Source organism: Opisthocomus hoazin, chromosome 4, assembly GCF_030867145.1.
Source record: "Opisthocomus hoazin isolate bOpiHoa1 chromosome 4, bOpiHoa1.hap1, whole genome shotgun sequence".
In the NCBI taxonomy this organism is placed as follows: domain Eukaryota; kingdom Metazoa; phylum Chordata; class Aves; order Opisthocomiformes; family Opisthocomidae; genus Opisthocomus; species Opisthocomus hoazin.
The window spans coordinates 49,910,161-49,926,991 of NC_134417.1; the positions used below are offsets into that span (position 1 = coordinate 49,910,161).

Genomic DNA, 16,831 nt, shown 5'->3' on the forward strand with positions numbered 1-16,831 from the left:
TCAGTAATTTTGCCTTCAGTGTGCCTTTTCCCGTTCTCAGGGAAGGGCTCCATCAGATGACTCTCTCCTCTAGAGTCGAAATGGGAAGCCTGGGCCACGCGCAGGCATGGGGCATCCATCTCTGCTGGCAGCGTAGACTTAAAAATTTGAGTCGCAGTGCAGGCGACAGCGCGATCAGGCTCTCATGTGACTTGACGTTTTCATGAAAAAGATAAATCCAAATCGGCCCAAGCAGCTCTTCTCTTCTGCATTTGCCACCCTTCTCTTCTAGTAAGAGCATCTCCGTACACCCTCAGCCTCAGATGACAAATAGACCAGTTTTAATGTATACCCAATTTCTGGTCAGTTAATACAACTGCATGGATTCACCCTGAAGTTTTTATGTAGCCTGCCACGCATAACTAGACACAAGCTTTAAATCCCCAAAGGCCATCTGTAAATTGGTAACAAAATCTTCAGTCCAGACAAAAGAACAGACCTTTGCAACTTCTCTTATGAACTGTGACAACGTGCTTTATATCTTTAATTACAGAAAATTTAAAAAAATTAACTTTTAAATTCAGAGATTATTTTATTCTCCATTCATCTCATTTTGTGTATTTCAGTTAAATTTCATGCAGAGGGGTACAGATGATTTAAGTCTGTTTAAGTCAAGTGAAATGAAAGTTGGATATAGAATTTGAAAAGTTCATTTTAAATTAACTACACATTTGAAGGAAGCTTCTGTCTTTTTTTCTTAATTCCAGTTGCTCTGTATTCTTCTCTTTGCTTCAAATATTCTGTTTTGCATTCTTCGTAGAATAAGGGATCAGAATAGCTACAAGACAGACAAACACATAATACTGGTATTCATCTTGGAAACACATATTGCATGAATAACACTCATAACCGATCTTCCTTTCACACTCAAAGAAAATTTGCCTGCCTTCAATAATAAAATATGTTTTTTATAAAGTGCATAAGCATTAAAGTTATCATTGTAAACTCTAAATGCTGAGTTGGCCTGCATTCTCTCATGGCAGTGCTGTCTCTCGAGGCACAGTCCTGTTCAAGCCTCTCCAGTGAAGCCATGAAGAGGAGAGGTAGAAAAAGGGAAAGACTTTTGGGATTTCAGGTCAGCTACATTATTTGTTATCATTTTCAGTGAGCTTCCTCAGCATGGGGAGCTGCTGGGGTACACTTACATTTAAACATGTAGGTTCTCGATCATTAAATTCAATGCCTTTTTCTTGTAATTCTGATTTTAAGTATAATTATTCAAGCACTAAGCGTTTTTTTCAGTAGTGTGTATTTGGTTTGAGCGTTGTTGCTTTTTAAAAAAAAAAAACCACAAAAAAAAATCAAAATTTAACGCATAGAGGTACAGACAAAACTGAATTAACTCCAGCAATTCTCACTACAGTTAGGCTTGGACTCTTGCCTGACTGCACCTGTTTTTTTCATCAATTCCCAAATACCTGAGAATAACTGTCACTAGTTTAAAGGCATTTAATCTTAAGCTCTAGTTTAACAGGGCAGGACACACATTCTGCCAAAAACCAAACCAACCTCCTTCTCCCCCCAGGCAAACCTGAAAAATCCCCAACCCTCATCCTGGGAAACTGAAGGATCTAACACTTCAGCCTGATGGTGCTGGGGATAAATCAGGGCTTCCAAACGAGACGTCTCAATCCACCCTGGCATCAAATTGACCTTGCTAATATCTAACAACGTCCCATTGATGCTGATATTGCTGTTCTCAACAGCAGGACACTTTCAGGACAAAGACTAAATCTTAAAAACAGTTCAAGAAGCAAAATCAAAACCAAGTTATGCTGTCTCACTAACAGAGTATGCAGGTCCTTCTGCAGCTCCTTCCCCACCCCCCCACCCCCCCAGAATTCAGCACAGTGACCGCAGGGCTGCATGTTGTCTGCACTGGAAATCTCCACCCATCACCATTTAAATCAAGAAGAGAGGCTCTAGAGCCATTGGGCAGCTTAATTAAGGACATAAAATTTTGTCAGTTAGGGCCCTGACCAGCACGTTCTTTAATAAAGCGAAGATACAATTTTCAGAAAATACATCAAAGTCACAAACCTTGCAAAACCCTTTTGAGAAGATTTAATATTTCTACTCATTTCTAGATTAGTATAGGCCATGCAATGAGAATCCAACAAAAACTCACGAGGGACTTACTAGCCAACCAGACAGTCTTTCAGTGCTGTGTTCTCTTGCCGACACTTCACCACCATAAGAAGACCAGTTTCTTGACAGCATTTAGTAAATGCTGTGGGGAAAAGAAAACAAAACCACAAACTCAATTAAAGTTAGAAAAATGACAATTGGTAAAAAAATTGTCCTATGTCTATACTATTCCGTATAAAAAACCTCACAGACCAGATCTGATTTATTATTATTATTAATATAACCATATTTGGCGTGGAGTCTCATACTGTTTGTAAGGTCTTTTTCACTTGATTAGCAGCAAAATTTTAATTGGGATTCGCCCCTCCTATCATACAGCCCGTTCACACACGTACTGCTCTTGCTAATACCAACAAATTTCTGGAGTTATTCTTGCAGCAAATCCATGATTCTTGTGCCTGCTTTTCATACTGACTACCCAGGGCCATCACAGCAAAACAAAAGGCAGCATGAAAAATTAGGTAAGCCAGGGTTGTTAGCATTTCCTCTACAATGAAAGCTGCTGAAATTACTAAGGAACGTTTGTATCTACAAATTAAGAGGGCAGTAATGTTGACGGCAGCTACCGTCTCAAAGAAATGCCACTGGGAATGACCTCCTGTGAAGGTACCCTTGGGACAGGAGATAAAAAACTGTGAGGTCGTGGTTCTCTCCTGGAGTTTCCAAAACTCTTTCCTCCTGGCAGTGCAAGGAGAAAGCCAGCAGCTTATCAGCTGGGAGTGCCAGGCTGTACTCCCCAGCACTACAGTGCTCCAAGAACGACTGCTATCTTCTCTCTATCTTCTCTGCATTGTGTAGTGGCCTGTAGCTGTTCTTCACAGGGCATTTCTGCCAAGTCCAAATGGCTGGTAAAGAGCCTTGCCCACAAAACCACTGATGATCATCTGCATTTCTGGGATCACCACCTCTGGCATTTAAGAACAAGGGAATGTAAAAGGGACGAGAGACAGATGAGAGACAGGCATCTGTCTCCTCCCAGGAGAAACAATCTTGCATCTGCTCAATGAATTGAAAGTACCTGGTCAGTCTTAAGGGTCTCGAGGCTTAAAACAAGTCAGTGAGATACCGAAAAAGAAATAGCACTGGGGGCTGGAGCGGAAGCAAAGTCATGGTTAAAGGTGTGGGTTTTATCTGAGAGTAACGAAAGTATGTCCCATTGTTACCAGCACCCTGTACAGATGTTTCACTAAATAATAAACTAGGCAAGCATTAGCTGTTATTCCTATCAGGAGGTTTCAAATTGTTTTTGTTATAAAGGGTTTGAGTTAGTCGTCATCTATGTTTAACAGGCGGAAGAAGCGAGAGGGAGAGAAAGCCAACTGTACAAGATCAACTGGTAGCCAGGTGAAGAACAAAGTCGAATCTACTGTGTCCCCTTCCAGAGTTCCATCCATTTCTCCTCTTCCGAGCCTCTCCTGAAAGTGATTTCATAACCAACAAATTTAGGGCATACAGAAACTGTTATATTCTTGAACATCTCTAGCAAAACCTGCAGCTAATCCAGTAATATCAAAACTTAATGATGATACATCATATAAAAGGTAAATCACATTATCTATAGTCAATGTGTATGTACCTTGAGTATGTTTATGTACATTCAGTATATGCACATTGAGTATCGTATGTACATATATGCTCAAATGCACTGTTCGTACTGTGTTTTGTCCACAAGCTTGTGCTTCATGTACTCACAGTAGAATCTTCCGCTTTTCGTACACAGCGATCAGATATGTCATGTTTACAGAAGCAGCAATGGTTTTACCACCTCTGGTCTTTAAACATCCGGTATAGCTACAACTTCTGAAGCAGAGCTGGAAATCACAAAGGCACCTCCCACACCTGCAAGTTACTGACCATGTGAAAACATGGGCACGACTGGTAAACGTTAACAAACGCAGCATAGTCCTGTACCTGTCCTTGTAAGTTTTCAAGACATTTACCTGAAGTTTCACATTTGCCTACTAAGTAACTGTTGGCCCTGTATGATGATGTAACTTCTATTACATCAAAACTTGAAGAAAACAGAGATTTGTGCATATAAAAGCAACAGCCCTGTCCTTCACTCACAGCAGATGGCCACTGAAATGGGCATTAAGCAATCACAGACTGCAGTGGAACAAAATCCACCTTCTAGTATCCTGGACACTACTAACAAGACGTTAAGGAGAAATCGACCCAAAAGCTGCAAGCACCCTGTGAGGCTAATCTGCTTGCCCATGGCTATGCTAATTAGGCTTTTGATAAAATAACTTTAAAAACATTGTGTGCTGAAAGTGTTAATGATAGTCTTAAGTGTCCTGACACTGCCAAACTTACATACATCTTTGCAAAACTTTGCAAAGAATTCTCTTATCTACTTTGAACATATTATTGATGAATATTTAAAATGTGCTTCAACACAGCACCTAACATTACATCACAATACGCCACTTGAGAATGCACCAGATGAAAGTACACAAAAAATGGGTTTAAATTAACCAGTTAATTACTAGCTGGGAAGACGCTATAACCTGTGCTCAAAGGAATCTATTAACAACCATACTCAATTTCTAAGATCTGGTTTGGTATGTGTTTTAGATTAGACCTAGAATCATCCAAATACACAAGCGCGACTTTGAGGATGCTTCTGAATAGCTGAAGGTTACAAAGCAGTGTAAGCTCAGAACGATATGAGAGGTGTGCTTTTAGACCATCAAAATGCTTCTTCAGCTTTCAGAGGTGAATCTGACATTTCTTCTCTGGTTTCCTGGACTGTTTACACTGAACATGCCTACATAAGCATCTCACAAAAATCATACCTATTATCACATTTCTAAAAACATCCTTTGTTTTTCTGGAAAAAACAGCAGAAGCCTTTGGCAGTTTATGGTTTGTCTCGTGACCAGTTTGATTTCTACTCTCTGCAGGCACTTCGTTAAGTGCCGTGCTGTTTTTTTTGTAGCAAGCATTCCTTCTGGAAGCTGTGAAGTAAAAAAAACAACACTGCAGACAACAGGAGGTCCCTCGCACTTGTTAGCTCACCAGTGTTGATTAGCTCAAGGTATGATGTCCTGGTGAACAAAACCGGCACTGCAATGGCAGGTGCTCCCTGGCTTCAGGAGGCCCCACCTGCGGTACACGGCCAGGCACTGGTGCAAAGCAATAAAATCGCTTCCAGCTACCTCACTTTACCACTGCTGATGCTTAACAGCAGCAGCGCAAAAAGAGCAGCTTAATGCATATTTGGCATCCTCATACAAGCACACAAAACTTGATTATCCCTCTCTCCTCTTACTTCCAGCACTTTAAAATCGCTTCGGCAGTCACATAGGGGCTGTGGTGCAAGATGGGTTTAGTTATAAACGGTTACCAGAAACCTTACAGGAGTCTGGAGAAGTTTTAATCATGCTCTGTCTTGCTCACAACTCTTTCATGAAACAAAACATCTCAATGCTGAGCAGCACAAAGAGTGTCAGAACCATTGATCTGGCGAGTATCTCACAAATAGTGCACAATAGTGCCAGATACAATCTCAAACCAAGAATTAATCTGCGTCTCTGTAATCTTGACAATCACCACTCATTCCTCTCTCGAGCAATACCTGCGTTGTAGACCAAAGCTTCAGGGTGCACAGCAAGATACCACAAAAGGAGCGGATACACAGGATCTGATTACAAACCCACTGTAGTTTTAACACTTCAGCAGCTACAAGCAGTGATCGGAACGCTGGGGAACCCAGTGTCACACTCAAACGACCCTGCTTCCTGACACTGCGTGCGATACAGAGAAGAACTGCTCCTTCAGAGCAGAAGCGATCTTTTAGAAACCTTGCGCATCATCCAGTCTTTTAAACTTAGCAAATGGCTTTCCATGACTTTCCCAGCTCACGGGCTGATACGACATTTTCTTTCTCCTTGCAAGCAGCAAGCTACCCAAACAGAACTTCAGGCAGCACTGAAACTCGGTGCAAGCTTGGGAGCATCTGCAAATTCAGAGCGGATTGTTACAAAACAAAGAAATGTTTCAAACACTAAAAGTTATCCCCGGTATTTACAAATACAAGCTAAATAAAATGAGGGATGGAGCTCGACACAACACGTGTGAAAATGCCTTGTTAGAAATGGGCAGAAAAGCTTGCCCTCCACAAAATGCACCCTGATGAGGCTTTGCTGGGACTGCTACATATGTCTGTCACTGAACGCTCTATGAACAGATCAGGACAGATCCAGCGCTGCGTCAAAGAGCTGCAGGTGCCTACCAGTTACCACAGAAACGGGCTGCGCATCCCTCTTTTGCCTGCAGCAGTTATGGTTCATGACTTCATAGCTGACATAGGTTAGCCCCAGAGGGTCTTCTCCGTGCCACGCGCTGTGTCTAAGGGGACACACACTGAGCAGAGAACTCTTCTTGAGGATGCAGCTCAGAAATAGCTCACTGAACGGTTCATCACTGAGTTGAGTTCGGATTTTGTCTTCTTCCTCTCACTCACAAAGAAAGCTTAGCACTTCTGTTGCAAGGCAAATCCAAAATGAGTTCTGGGCACAGTTCTGAGAATTTAAAGTCACATTACTTTTTGGCCATTTCAGCCACATAGAGAGATTTTAACTGCTAAAGCAAGCTTGCAGTTTAGTACCTTTTCTAAATCAACCAAGTATGTAAGGCCAAACAGTATCTTTGCCAAGACAAAGGTCTGCTTTCAACCGAACAACAGCTGAACAACCATGCTCGAATACAGAGCAATTCAGTTTTGCCAGTTCTCACCTGCTAACTACAGCACGCAGAGGTGATCCGTCTACAATGGGAAGACCACTTCGCTCCTATGATTTTCAGGGATGGACACGAGGGCTTTGTGGCCAAGGTCAGTCATGAGCCCTTCACAGACTGACTCTTCAGCAAAGAGCATCTCGGGTCCTGAGCAGCTCGGGGAAGCTGCTGAGTTTGGTCCCTGGCACCTCCAGATCTCCAGTGGCCCAGTGTCCAAGAGCAGTATTTCACTGGGTCTCCCCATCTCAAGTTACCTACTTGAGAAAGCAGGGCATGGAGAAAAAGGGGAAAACCAGCTGCTTTTGCAGATCCTGGCACATGTAAGGTCATGGAACAACAGAAGGAAGAGCTTTTAAAAGCCTTCTAAAATTATTGCTAAAGCTGTCTGGATATGCGTAGGGTTATTTTACATAAAAATTCTATTTTGAGTCTTTGTATAATTTTGTTCAGCTACATAATTATACAAATAATGTTGGAGGTATCAATAATTATTTTTTAATGTCTGACTAATATTTAGTATATTTGATGGCTGATTAAGTTACAGAGCAGTCTTTTATTTATAGATTTCTTTGATAATTACCTAGAAGGTTGACACAGCAAAGAACTTTGTTCACAAAGGTGTTGACAGTCCACATAAATCTTTGCTGAAAAATAGTTTGTATCCAATGGGTTTTTTTAGTATTTCTAATAGCTTTTTCCCACAACTCTGTTTTGTAACTTCACTACAAGATAATACAGAAAGCAGATGGAAGCCAAAGTGAAACTGGGCAGCAGTTCACTTATCTCAGAATACAGACAGGACAAATGATTTCCCCATCTATCCAAGCAGCCAGAGAGGCATATGCAGTAATCAGTGCATACAATAATCAGCACATTAGTGTGTTGATTTTCAAAATTTAAAAGATCAGCTACATTACCAGAACGTTAGCTACAACAAAGTTGGTGGGGCTCCACCAACACATGTCCTAGTACCTACGCTTAATTTAAAAAAAAGGAAATGAAAAGCCTGGGTACTGCTCATTTTCATCTTAGAACATATGCATAGGTTCAAGAAATATTTGCTCCTATATGACGAAAACAAAAACTTGTAGGATTTTGACTCAAAGGGACAAACCAACACAACACAGAGCCACGGCTCTGCTGCATAAAAATAAAAATTTTCTTCCACACCATTAAACCAGACAAGGTTAAATTTAACATTCTTAACCTCAGTGGCTGCAGACCTACCAACAGTGGACAACAAAACCAAAGCACCATATTTAAGACGCACTTGTTCATTATGTAGCCTACAACACCCCTCCACCTCCAAGCAGAGGTAGGTTGGTCTCTTGACTGTGCTGCATTCAAAATGCAATGGCAGCATCTGTGGGTTGGACTGCAAAAGTTTCAGTTACATAAATGTAAAGGAAAGTCTTTACGGAAAAAACTGTAACACCCTGCCCCAAGCATTAGAAAATAATCAGAAAGTTGGGGATTTTTGTGATTTAATAAGGGGGGACAACGAGGAAGCAGATTATATTTGTAGGGGATTTTTTAAATTATTTTTTTAAAACTTTAAATATTTAAAAATATTAGATACTTAATTATTTCCTTCTGCAAACATGAAAGTCTTCCCATGTGCAAAGCAAGAGAAGACCAGAAAGTGTTTGGGACTTGTCTCCAGACAACCAGCTGCATGGAAACTGTGTTGATGTAACAATGCCAGGGGATCATCATTCTTATTTTCAGTGTGTGATCTGTACGTAGCATGAAGGCTATTTCTGAAAGTTCATTTTTTGCAGACTCAGATTATAACAATACTTAGCACTTTCCAATTGACTCATATTGCAAAGTGTTGTGCAATTCATATAATGATAGAACTGCAGTTTTATCAATCATAATTACGTATCTATTTTGCAGATGTTCTTGTACACAAAATAAATGAAATATTCCCCATTATCAAGATAAATTGATCCTCTCACGTCTGGCTCTAGTTTATTTAAAGACTTTACAATTTTACTACTTAAGAGAAAGTCCTACAGAGGTGTTATCTCACCATTTATATTTTCTCAACACTTATGATACTGCTATCACACTCTTACAATAAAAAAAAGCTTGTATCATGATCCAGACCAGGCTTATGTTCTATTCCTGGGGTAGAATTTTTTACTCTACACAAAAAAGGAAATAGTTCTGTCCAATGTCTGGGTCATTCCTTGAGCTCTACCACTGGGTGGAGAAAAGATGCCCAAGTGAAAATGCAGACTTGGGGGGCGACGGTGGAAGGAAGTGCAAACAGTTCCCTTTAAAATGTAAACAAGGACAAGATTTTTAAATCTATGTTTGTAAAATGTGTACAAAACCATAAGAATGATAAAACATTATCAGCAACATTTTATGGCAAACTTATGATGCTTTTATTTTTGTATTAAATTGTGATTTATTAGCTTGTTACTTTGAAGATTACTCAGTATGCACAGAACAGATTACTGGTGCATTTAATGAGCCAGAGGAAGTAGTAGGATGAACATGAAAAGATTGTTTTACATTGTAGAGTACCAGCTATTTGGTATTTCTAACACAGTACAAAAGAAAGCTTCTCTGTAGATTGATCATGGTTCAGTTAACATCACTGAATATCTAATACCTCCAACTCAATTAATTCTCACCTGATTAAGATCAGTCTGATATTCAAACTAAATCATCTCTCCAGTCAAGTAGAAATCAATATTTCTGATTTTACTTTTAAATTACAACAACAAATAAAACACATGCATCTTCAGTATGCCAGGAGTAGCTTTCCTATTCTAGTCTACTATGGCATGCATAACACAGCTGATTAAAGAATTATTCTAATTTGAGCAACAATATATATAAGACAGATTAATTTGAACAGCAGGAGATAGCATGAAATAATTAAATGCATCTTATATAGGGCAAAGAGAAAACTGACATAAAATAACCTTGATTCTTTCAAGTGAACCTCTGTTATCAAATCAAATACTTTGTCTCCACAAATATTCATTTGCTGTAACATAATCATATCCTTTCCATTTTCCTGCCCATCACCACTCCACAAAAAATCTGCTCCACGTCTGCTTTTGTAGCTCTAACATACTGCTGGGGGCATCTGTCCTTGGGCAGAAGATCAATACATAGTGCCACACAACACAGGACTGGGGAGGACAGACGATTCCAGGAACCCAGGAATTTCAGGGAAGGGATATTCACTGTATTAAAGATCTCTCCTCCTGCCCAATCTTTTCCAGGGCATTCTCAGCACAGACAACCAGTTTCATGTTAAAGTATACAATGCAAACAGAGGATCGTCTAGTAGAGTACAGCATCTCTTGCACTCCAGTATGAAACGCTGAAAAGTCACTTCTCTCACCATTGAGAAGTGAACATACAGCAGGAGAGAATCACCAGGAAGGCAGACAGCACGTCTGTGACCTGCAGAGGAAGAACATTTCCCCAAAAACTAGAAACTGTTTCTCTAAACACATTGCCTTGGGGTAAAGAATATGCGTTATCAGTATCCTAGAAACAGATCTGAAGACTTTGCTTTAGGGGACATTGACAGTTAGAGATAAGAAAATAACATCCTGGGTCAGACAAAGGGCCCGTTTGCCCTGTATACCATCTTTCTCAGAAGCCAACAATAGGTGCTTCAGATAAAGATGCCAGAAAGTCTACATTATGGAAAAACATTTTATCAAGCGAAGTTTCTTCCTAATCCCTAACAACTGTGGGTCTAAACTGACCCGACTCCAAGAGAAGAGGAGGAAGAAAGAGGAAGAAACCACCCCAATCCCAAAAAGCCATATGCTAGCCTGAATGCTTTCGACATCTATCGGCTTGCTTCAGTCCTGCTGATGTTCCAACTATTGCAATTGTGGCTATTTGTGTTGTACCATGGATGCCTTCTTCATTAGCAAGTTTCCAAAACCCTGCTGCAAGAATTAACTGGCCTCAAAGTATGGAAGCAGTAGGGAGGAAAGGCACTACGCAGGTCAGAATTGTTTGCGGTTGGGTTTTGTTGGGTTTTTTGGTTTGTTTTTGTTCTGGTTTTCCAGAACAATCCAGTTACTCTGTAAATGCCATCTACCTTCACTTAGAAGCAATGGTCTTCAAAGTTTTCATCTCTTAAGTGCAAAGATATTACAAGTTTCTGGTTTTGGTCAACTGCTCACACCTGGCAAGCGCATTTCTTTTCTCAAATTAAGGCTAAGAAGGGGCTTTTCAAATGCACAGAGGAAATCAATGGCTTATTCAAATTTTGTTTCAAAAGTTATCAAAAAATGATTGTTTTTTTTGCTTGTGTTGTTTGTTGGGTTTTTTTAGAAACCACAATACCACACCAAAAACACACCTAAGGTATGTAGGGATTATCCAACACCCCTTAATTTATAAACTAAATCATTGCTCAGCTGTTGATCTACATTTTATTACAGAAACGTTACAGGGTTTCATTGTTTTCAAATCCAACAATCATTAAAGACTGAATTTCTGGGAAAAAAAAGAGGATTTTAAGAAACTAGAATGAAGGAAAGACAAATAAACCCAAGAAAGCCACAAACGATGAAGACACAGTCCCATTCCCATAAGATGCAGAACCTTTCTCGCTGGAGCCACTATACCTGCTCTGCAGTCTAAAGTTTGCTCTCATTCGGACTGAGAATTGTGGATGTTTGTCAGCAGTACATCCAGAAACCCCAAGCAACAGCAGGGAAGTACTGCTGTCTGTCCCAATTGACCCCCACACTTGTCCATAGCAGATTGTTGCACCTTTTCTTCCTAATTTCATACTCAGCATTAAGACACAGCGAATGAAACTGAAAAGCAGCAAGTCTAAGAAAAGAAAGAGAAAAATTGTTTTCTTTACAAAAAACCCAAAAACTGAGGAGCACAGCCAAACACAATAATTCAAGGCAGCCCAGTCAGCACAACTAACAAAATATAGACAAATACTTAAAACTGTTGGCAAAAATATGCCAGATTAAAGTAACTAGAGTTAAAAAATAGAGTTCTGAAAAAAATACACACATGCAATTTCACTGTATTTTCAGGCACACTTGATTTTGCCACCTGGACAAGGACAGGTCAGCTCGCCTCATTCTATGTTTCCGTATTAGTCCTGCACACATGAAATCTGAACAAAATGACTTTTGGGGGATGGGCGGTGGAAAGGTTAAAGTTAGTTTTCAGTTTGATAAGAATTCTGAATGCACACATGAAATTTGACTAGGGAAAATGTTTTTCTAAGTAACGACAGAGCCAGAAGATTTTTTTTTTTTAAATGCACACCTTAAAATGTGAGCTAGTACTTTCCTGACTATTGCTGAATGCTGACAAAATGCTGCAGCAGACACAATTTATTAGTAATATGCCTTTAGTCACTAGCATTTCAACAGAACTTGGACCTTCAACAGCAAATGGAGCTTTGGTACAGATGATGCAGAGAAATATCTACTTATTAGCTTTTGTGGAGTGAGCACAAGCTTTACCTGATCTGATCTCCCACCATGGTTTTCCATATTTGTCAGCATTTTTTGTATGCGTGTGTATACACATGTACGTATACATGTATATATATACACACACAAATACATTGGCGTGTGTATTTTGCCCCAAACACACAGAAATACAATACAATGTCACATTTATGAAGTAAGTTCCAGCAACCCAGCTCTATGAGCTAAGAGACAAGTCCTCCTGCCCATGACTAAGCAAGACACCCAGAGCACAGCAGTACAAAGAAGAGGGTTACGGCCTTAGAGGACAAGGGAGAAATTGCAAGGGCTTAACCATTATACATAAGGCTTTGCAGTGACTGTACTTTGTCAGGCAAGGCAGATTTAAGTGCTCAGAGATGATGACAATCTGCAGGGCTATTGAGGCAGATTTGGCAAGAAAAGCAGACCTTTTCTTCCCGTTGAAATTACAGGGAAAAAAAAAAAAATCTTTTTAAGCAAAGTAAATGCATTGCTGTGAAACAGGTTACTTGGGTAAATCATGATTTGTCTACCAAAGATGCTTGCTTTAGGAATGTCCTTGTGAAGTACAAGCACTGCCTTCTACATAAGGTTTCGGGTAAAGCATACCCAAGGAGCACAGCCACGTAGTTAAACTGCACTGTTCTTAAACAACTGCTTCCTTTAAAACTGACTCGATCTAATTGTCCTCCCACCCTGCAGTAAGTATCCCTGACATCCAGCGTTACCATACCAGGCGCTGGAAGAGGCAGAAGTGGAACAAATGCAAGTTCCCCCATGGCTACTGTCTGTCACTGCCTGCTTCCATATAAGCAAGTGCATCCATCTCGAGCTGTGCAGAGCAGCCTCGCTGCTGCTCATCCTCCCGCCTCCTTCGGGAGCTGCTGAGCCACTCAGGGCCAGCTGAGAAGTTAGCGTAACAGATGATTAAAAGAAACAACATCCCCCTCCCTCTGCCCCACGGTGACCGACTCCTTAGCTGAACTCCAAAAGCTAAAAGAAAATCTCTTCATACAAGACAGAGCTTCACCGAGAGGCAGAAATAGCAGTAATGTCCCTCTACCACACGGTGGAGATAGAGCAGGTCATTTATGTCACTCCTGACGAGGCAATTACACAGCCATTCCACCATGACACCAGCTCTCATTTACAGCTTGCTGTTTCAGGGATATCCCCCCCCCCAGTTCAATTTACTGTACTTCCAGAAGTATGATTTTAACTCAAAGTTCCAATATTGGAGGTTTATTTAAAAATTCTTATTATTAGTTCTCCCTCCTCTGACTGAAACAAAATACCCTCTCCGCAAAAGTGAAACTGATCTCAGGGTTATGGCTGGAGGGCCAGGGTGGGATGGGGGGTACAGAATAGGGTCAAAATTTCAGGCCTTCTGGGCGCTCCAACAAGGATAGAATATTAAAGATTAATACATTTATGCTCTTTTAAAGGAGGAAGTGACCTTCCCTTATAGGTCGACATTCATCCTACATTCCTTCCCAACGACCATTCCAGCATCCCCAAACCAGGCTACCATGTACTTACCTTAGTTGGCAGTACGTGTTTAGTCTCTCTCTTTTTCTCAAAAATGACTAGCCTTTAGCGTACGCCGGTGGGGAGGTGTGGGAAGAACTCCTGCTGAATGAGGGACTGTTCAGCGTTTGTAAGGATGACAGAACCAGAAGCAGAAAAAAAAGAAAAAAAAATTGTGCTGTGCACATATTGTGAACTGTATACTGAAGAGTAACTTGACCCTTTGCAATGGTGGACATCATGATAAAATATATATATAATTACTTTTTCAAAAGAAAATGCATCAGTGATGATGCAGGCAGTGAGAATTTCAGACTTCCCTATTCATTTCATGATTTTTGAAGAGGTTTTAACGATTTGACAAGACAGCACACCACCAAAGCTTAGCAAGAGCTGGAAATCTGGTAGTAACTGTATAACATTTACCTTCTATCTTCTATAAATTGTTTTAAATAAATGACTGCAATAACCAGGTACCTAAAAAGGACTGAATACCAGACAGCAAATAATCCAGCCACCATACGCTTCCTCTATCTTTGGAACTGCGGCACACAAGCTTTTTCAAATGACAAAGCACCACAATTCAGAATTTTGTTCGGGGCCCGGAAAACTCTCCATGAGCCGTGAGCGGGGCACGTTGCCCTGCAGGAACACGGCGATTCTGATGCTGCCCTTGATCAGGAACTCGCCCATGCCACACACCCTCCCTGAGGCAGTAATACATGTTTTCTGTAAACTTTTCAGAAACGTTAAACTGAACAGATGAGGTCAAGGCTATTTAGAACAATGCAAGACCGGCAGTTTATTACAACCTTACTTACAGAGCAGCTCCATTCTGGACCGAACGCTTGCATAAAGATAGCAATCAGCTCAGGCGCCTCTACTCACGGAGGGAAACTGATCACAGAAGGGAGGAAAAAAACCTCCTAAAAACAATCAACCCACCCTCCCCTCTAACCTATCATGACTTTTGGACCAATGCACAGCTTCCAGGAATCATTTACTGCCCAGGCAGATTGGGCATGGACATCAAGTATCAGAGAGCAGGAGAAGGCAGAACTGATGACATATAGGTCTGCTGAGAAAGTCACTGGCTTTGACAAGGAAACAACAGGCTGAAGCCGTGATGTCATGCCCAAGCATACAGCAGATACAACCAAACAGATGCTTCTGTGATGTTACTGACTGTTGGAATCAAACAGCACCACGCCAAAGCATTATACATGTATAAGGGGTTGTAATAATAGACCCGATTTTATAGAGAAATTAAGAGATGAGGCCATTTCTCCACAGCAACGGTTATAATTTTGAAGACAATAAAACGAAATACTTGTAGATAGAGGATTTACTACCAAGCCTTTGACAAATCCACAAATCAAAACAAAATGCACTAGGAACTCTTCGTCAGCTATGAAAGTCCATCAAAAAAGACGATCTGTTTTTCAGTGTAAGGCTTCATGGGCAAACAGCATAAAAATCTGTGTAATACCATAGACTTTACTGGCACAAATCCAGACTTAGTTTGGTATAATGAAGTCTCGGGGACAGTGCTCCAATTTCTGACAGTCGACTACACTGGTTCCTCAAGCTGTACGCACACACGTACGCAAGTTTGGCAGGAGGTACTTGTTTAAGTGCATCTCTTCTGCCTGCTCCAAGTATCTTGTTTCTCATGCAAAAAAGTTTTAGAGTAATACAGTCTCAACACTGCTTAGAAAGAAACAGCTAAAATAATCGCATAAATGTGGTTTCCATATTTAGAAAAACAACCGCACTTTAAAGAATTTATTTAGCAATTCTTCAAACAAATATTAGCAATGCATCTGCTACAAAACCATTGGCAACGGAGACATTAAAAGTTTAGACGAGGAGAAATATATATGTAGCTTTAGTTTAGAAGCCATCTTAGTCACGCTTCTCCCCATGGCATGAGGATATTCCTATGAAATAGCATACAGTACCAAACAAGAACTTCTCAGGTTTTGTCAGCTGCTTTCTAAAGAAGCAAAGTCTGTTTCTAACAAGTTTAGTCACAGGATCCAGAAACAGGGCTCAAGCTTCGGTAAGGCAAGATGTGACAGAAGACCCGTGCGCATTAGCCAGCGGCAGGCGAGGCCACTAAGAATTCAAAGCAGAATTCAGTGGCTAGGACACAAGCAGAAACTGACTGAAGGTCTTAATGCTGCCATCACCACAGCCTTCTCAGCCGCACCATGACATCCCGTGAAACCTCTTGTCTTCCATGTCTAGTTTGGACTGAAAGCCCTTTGGTGTGTATCTCGACTTGTGCAAAAGGATCTTTCCTGGTTGGGACTTCCGTGCTACGACTGGACAACCGTGAGTACCTTCTCCACCGGTACACTGAAATTACAAGAACATAACCTGGCTAAAAATCTTTCCTTCATTTTCTGGGTTCTAAACCAAATGAGCTTCACTCACTGAACGCAGATGTACACATGCCTCCACCACCACAGATCTGTCAGTATGTAAGTCTTTCCAAAGACTTCTCTCACCTTTATTCTGAAAGGAAAAAAAACCCACCCAAAAGCTAGCATATGCTGTATTAATGTAAAACCCCTAGAGGGCAACTAAGCTTCAATTTCAACCTGCATAAATATTCAGGTCCTTAACTAGTTTACAGATTATGTAAACTATTTCCTTCAACCTTGTTTTTTTTCCCCTCGTTTAAAAGAAATGAATCCTTTTCATTCTCAAATCACATTACTGCTGCCTATTTAGTGTAAGTTAATCACCACTGCCCAACCAGAGACTGAGTTCTCAACCCAACAAAGCTCAAACGTGTGCAAAAGAGAATAATAAAGAAAACACATGCAAGGGCCTCATTTAAACAAAGACCCAAAACAAGCATATGAAAGTCTGAAATCACTTTCTTTGCACTG

At 40.6% G+C, this 16,831-nt stretch overlaps 1 protein-coding gene across 1 annotated transcript in view; it reads right to left on the bottom strand.

The window, feature by feature from the left end:
- Positions 1-546: 546 nt before the first annotated feature.
- Positions 547-16,831, bottom strand: part of CMC1 (C-X9-C motif containing 1) — a 46,411-nt gene continuing 30,126 nt past the window's right edge. The window contains exons 3-4 of the mRNA XM_075418977.1: positions 2,179-2,269; positions 547-817 (exon numbers count right to left, since the gene is read on the bottom strand). Of these exons, the coding sequence (XP_075275092.1) occupies positions 703-817; positions 2,179-2,269 (206 nt within the window). The 3' untranslated portion in view covers positions 547-702. The remainder of the gene's footprint in view (positions 818-2,178; positions 2,270-16,831) is intronic.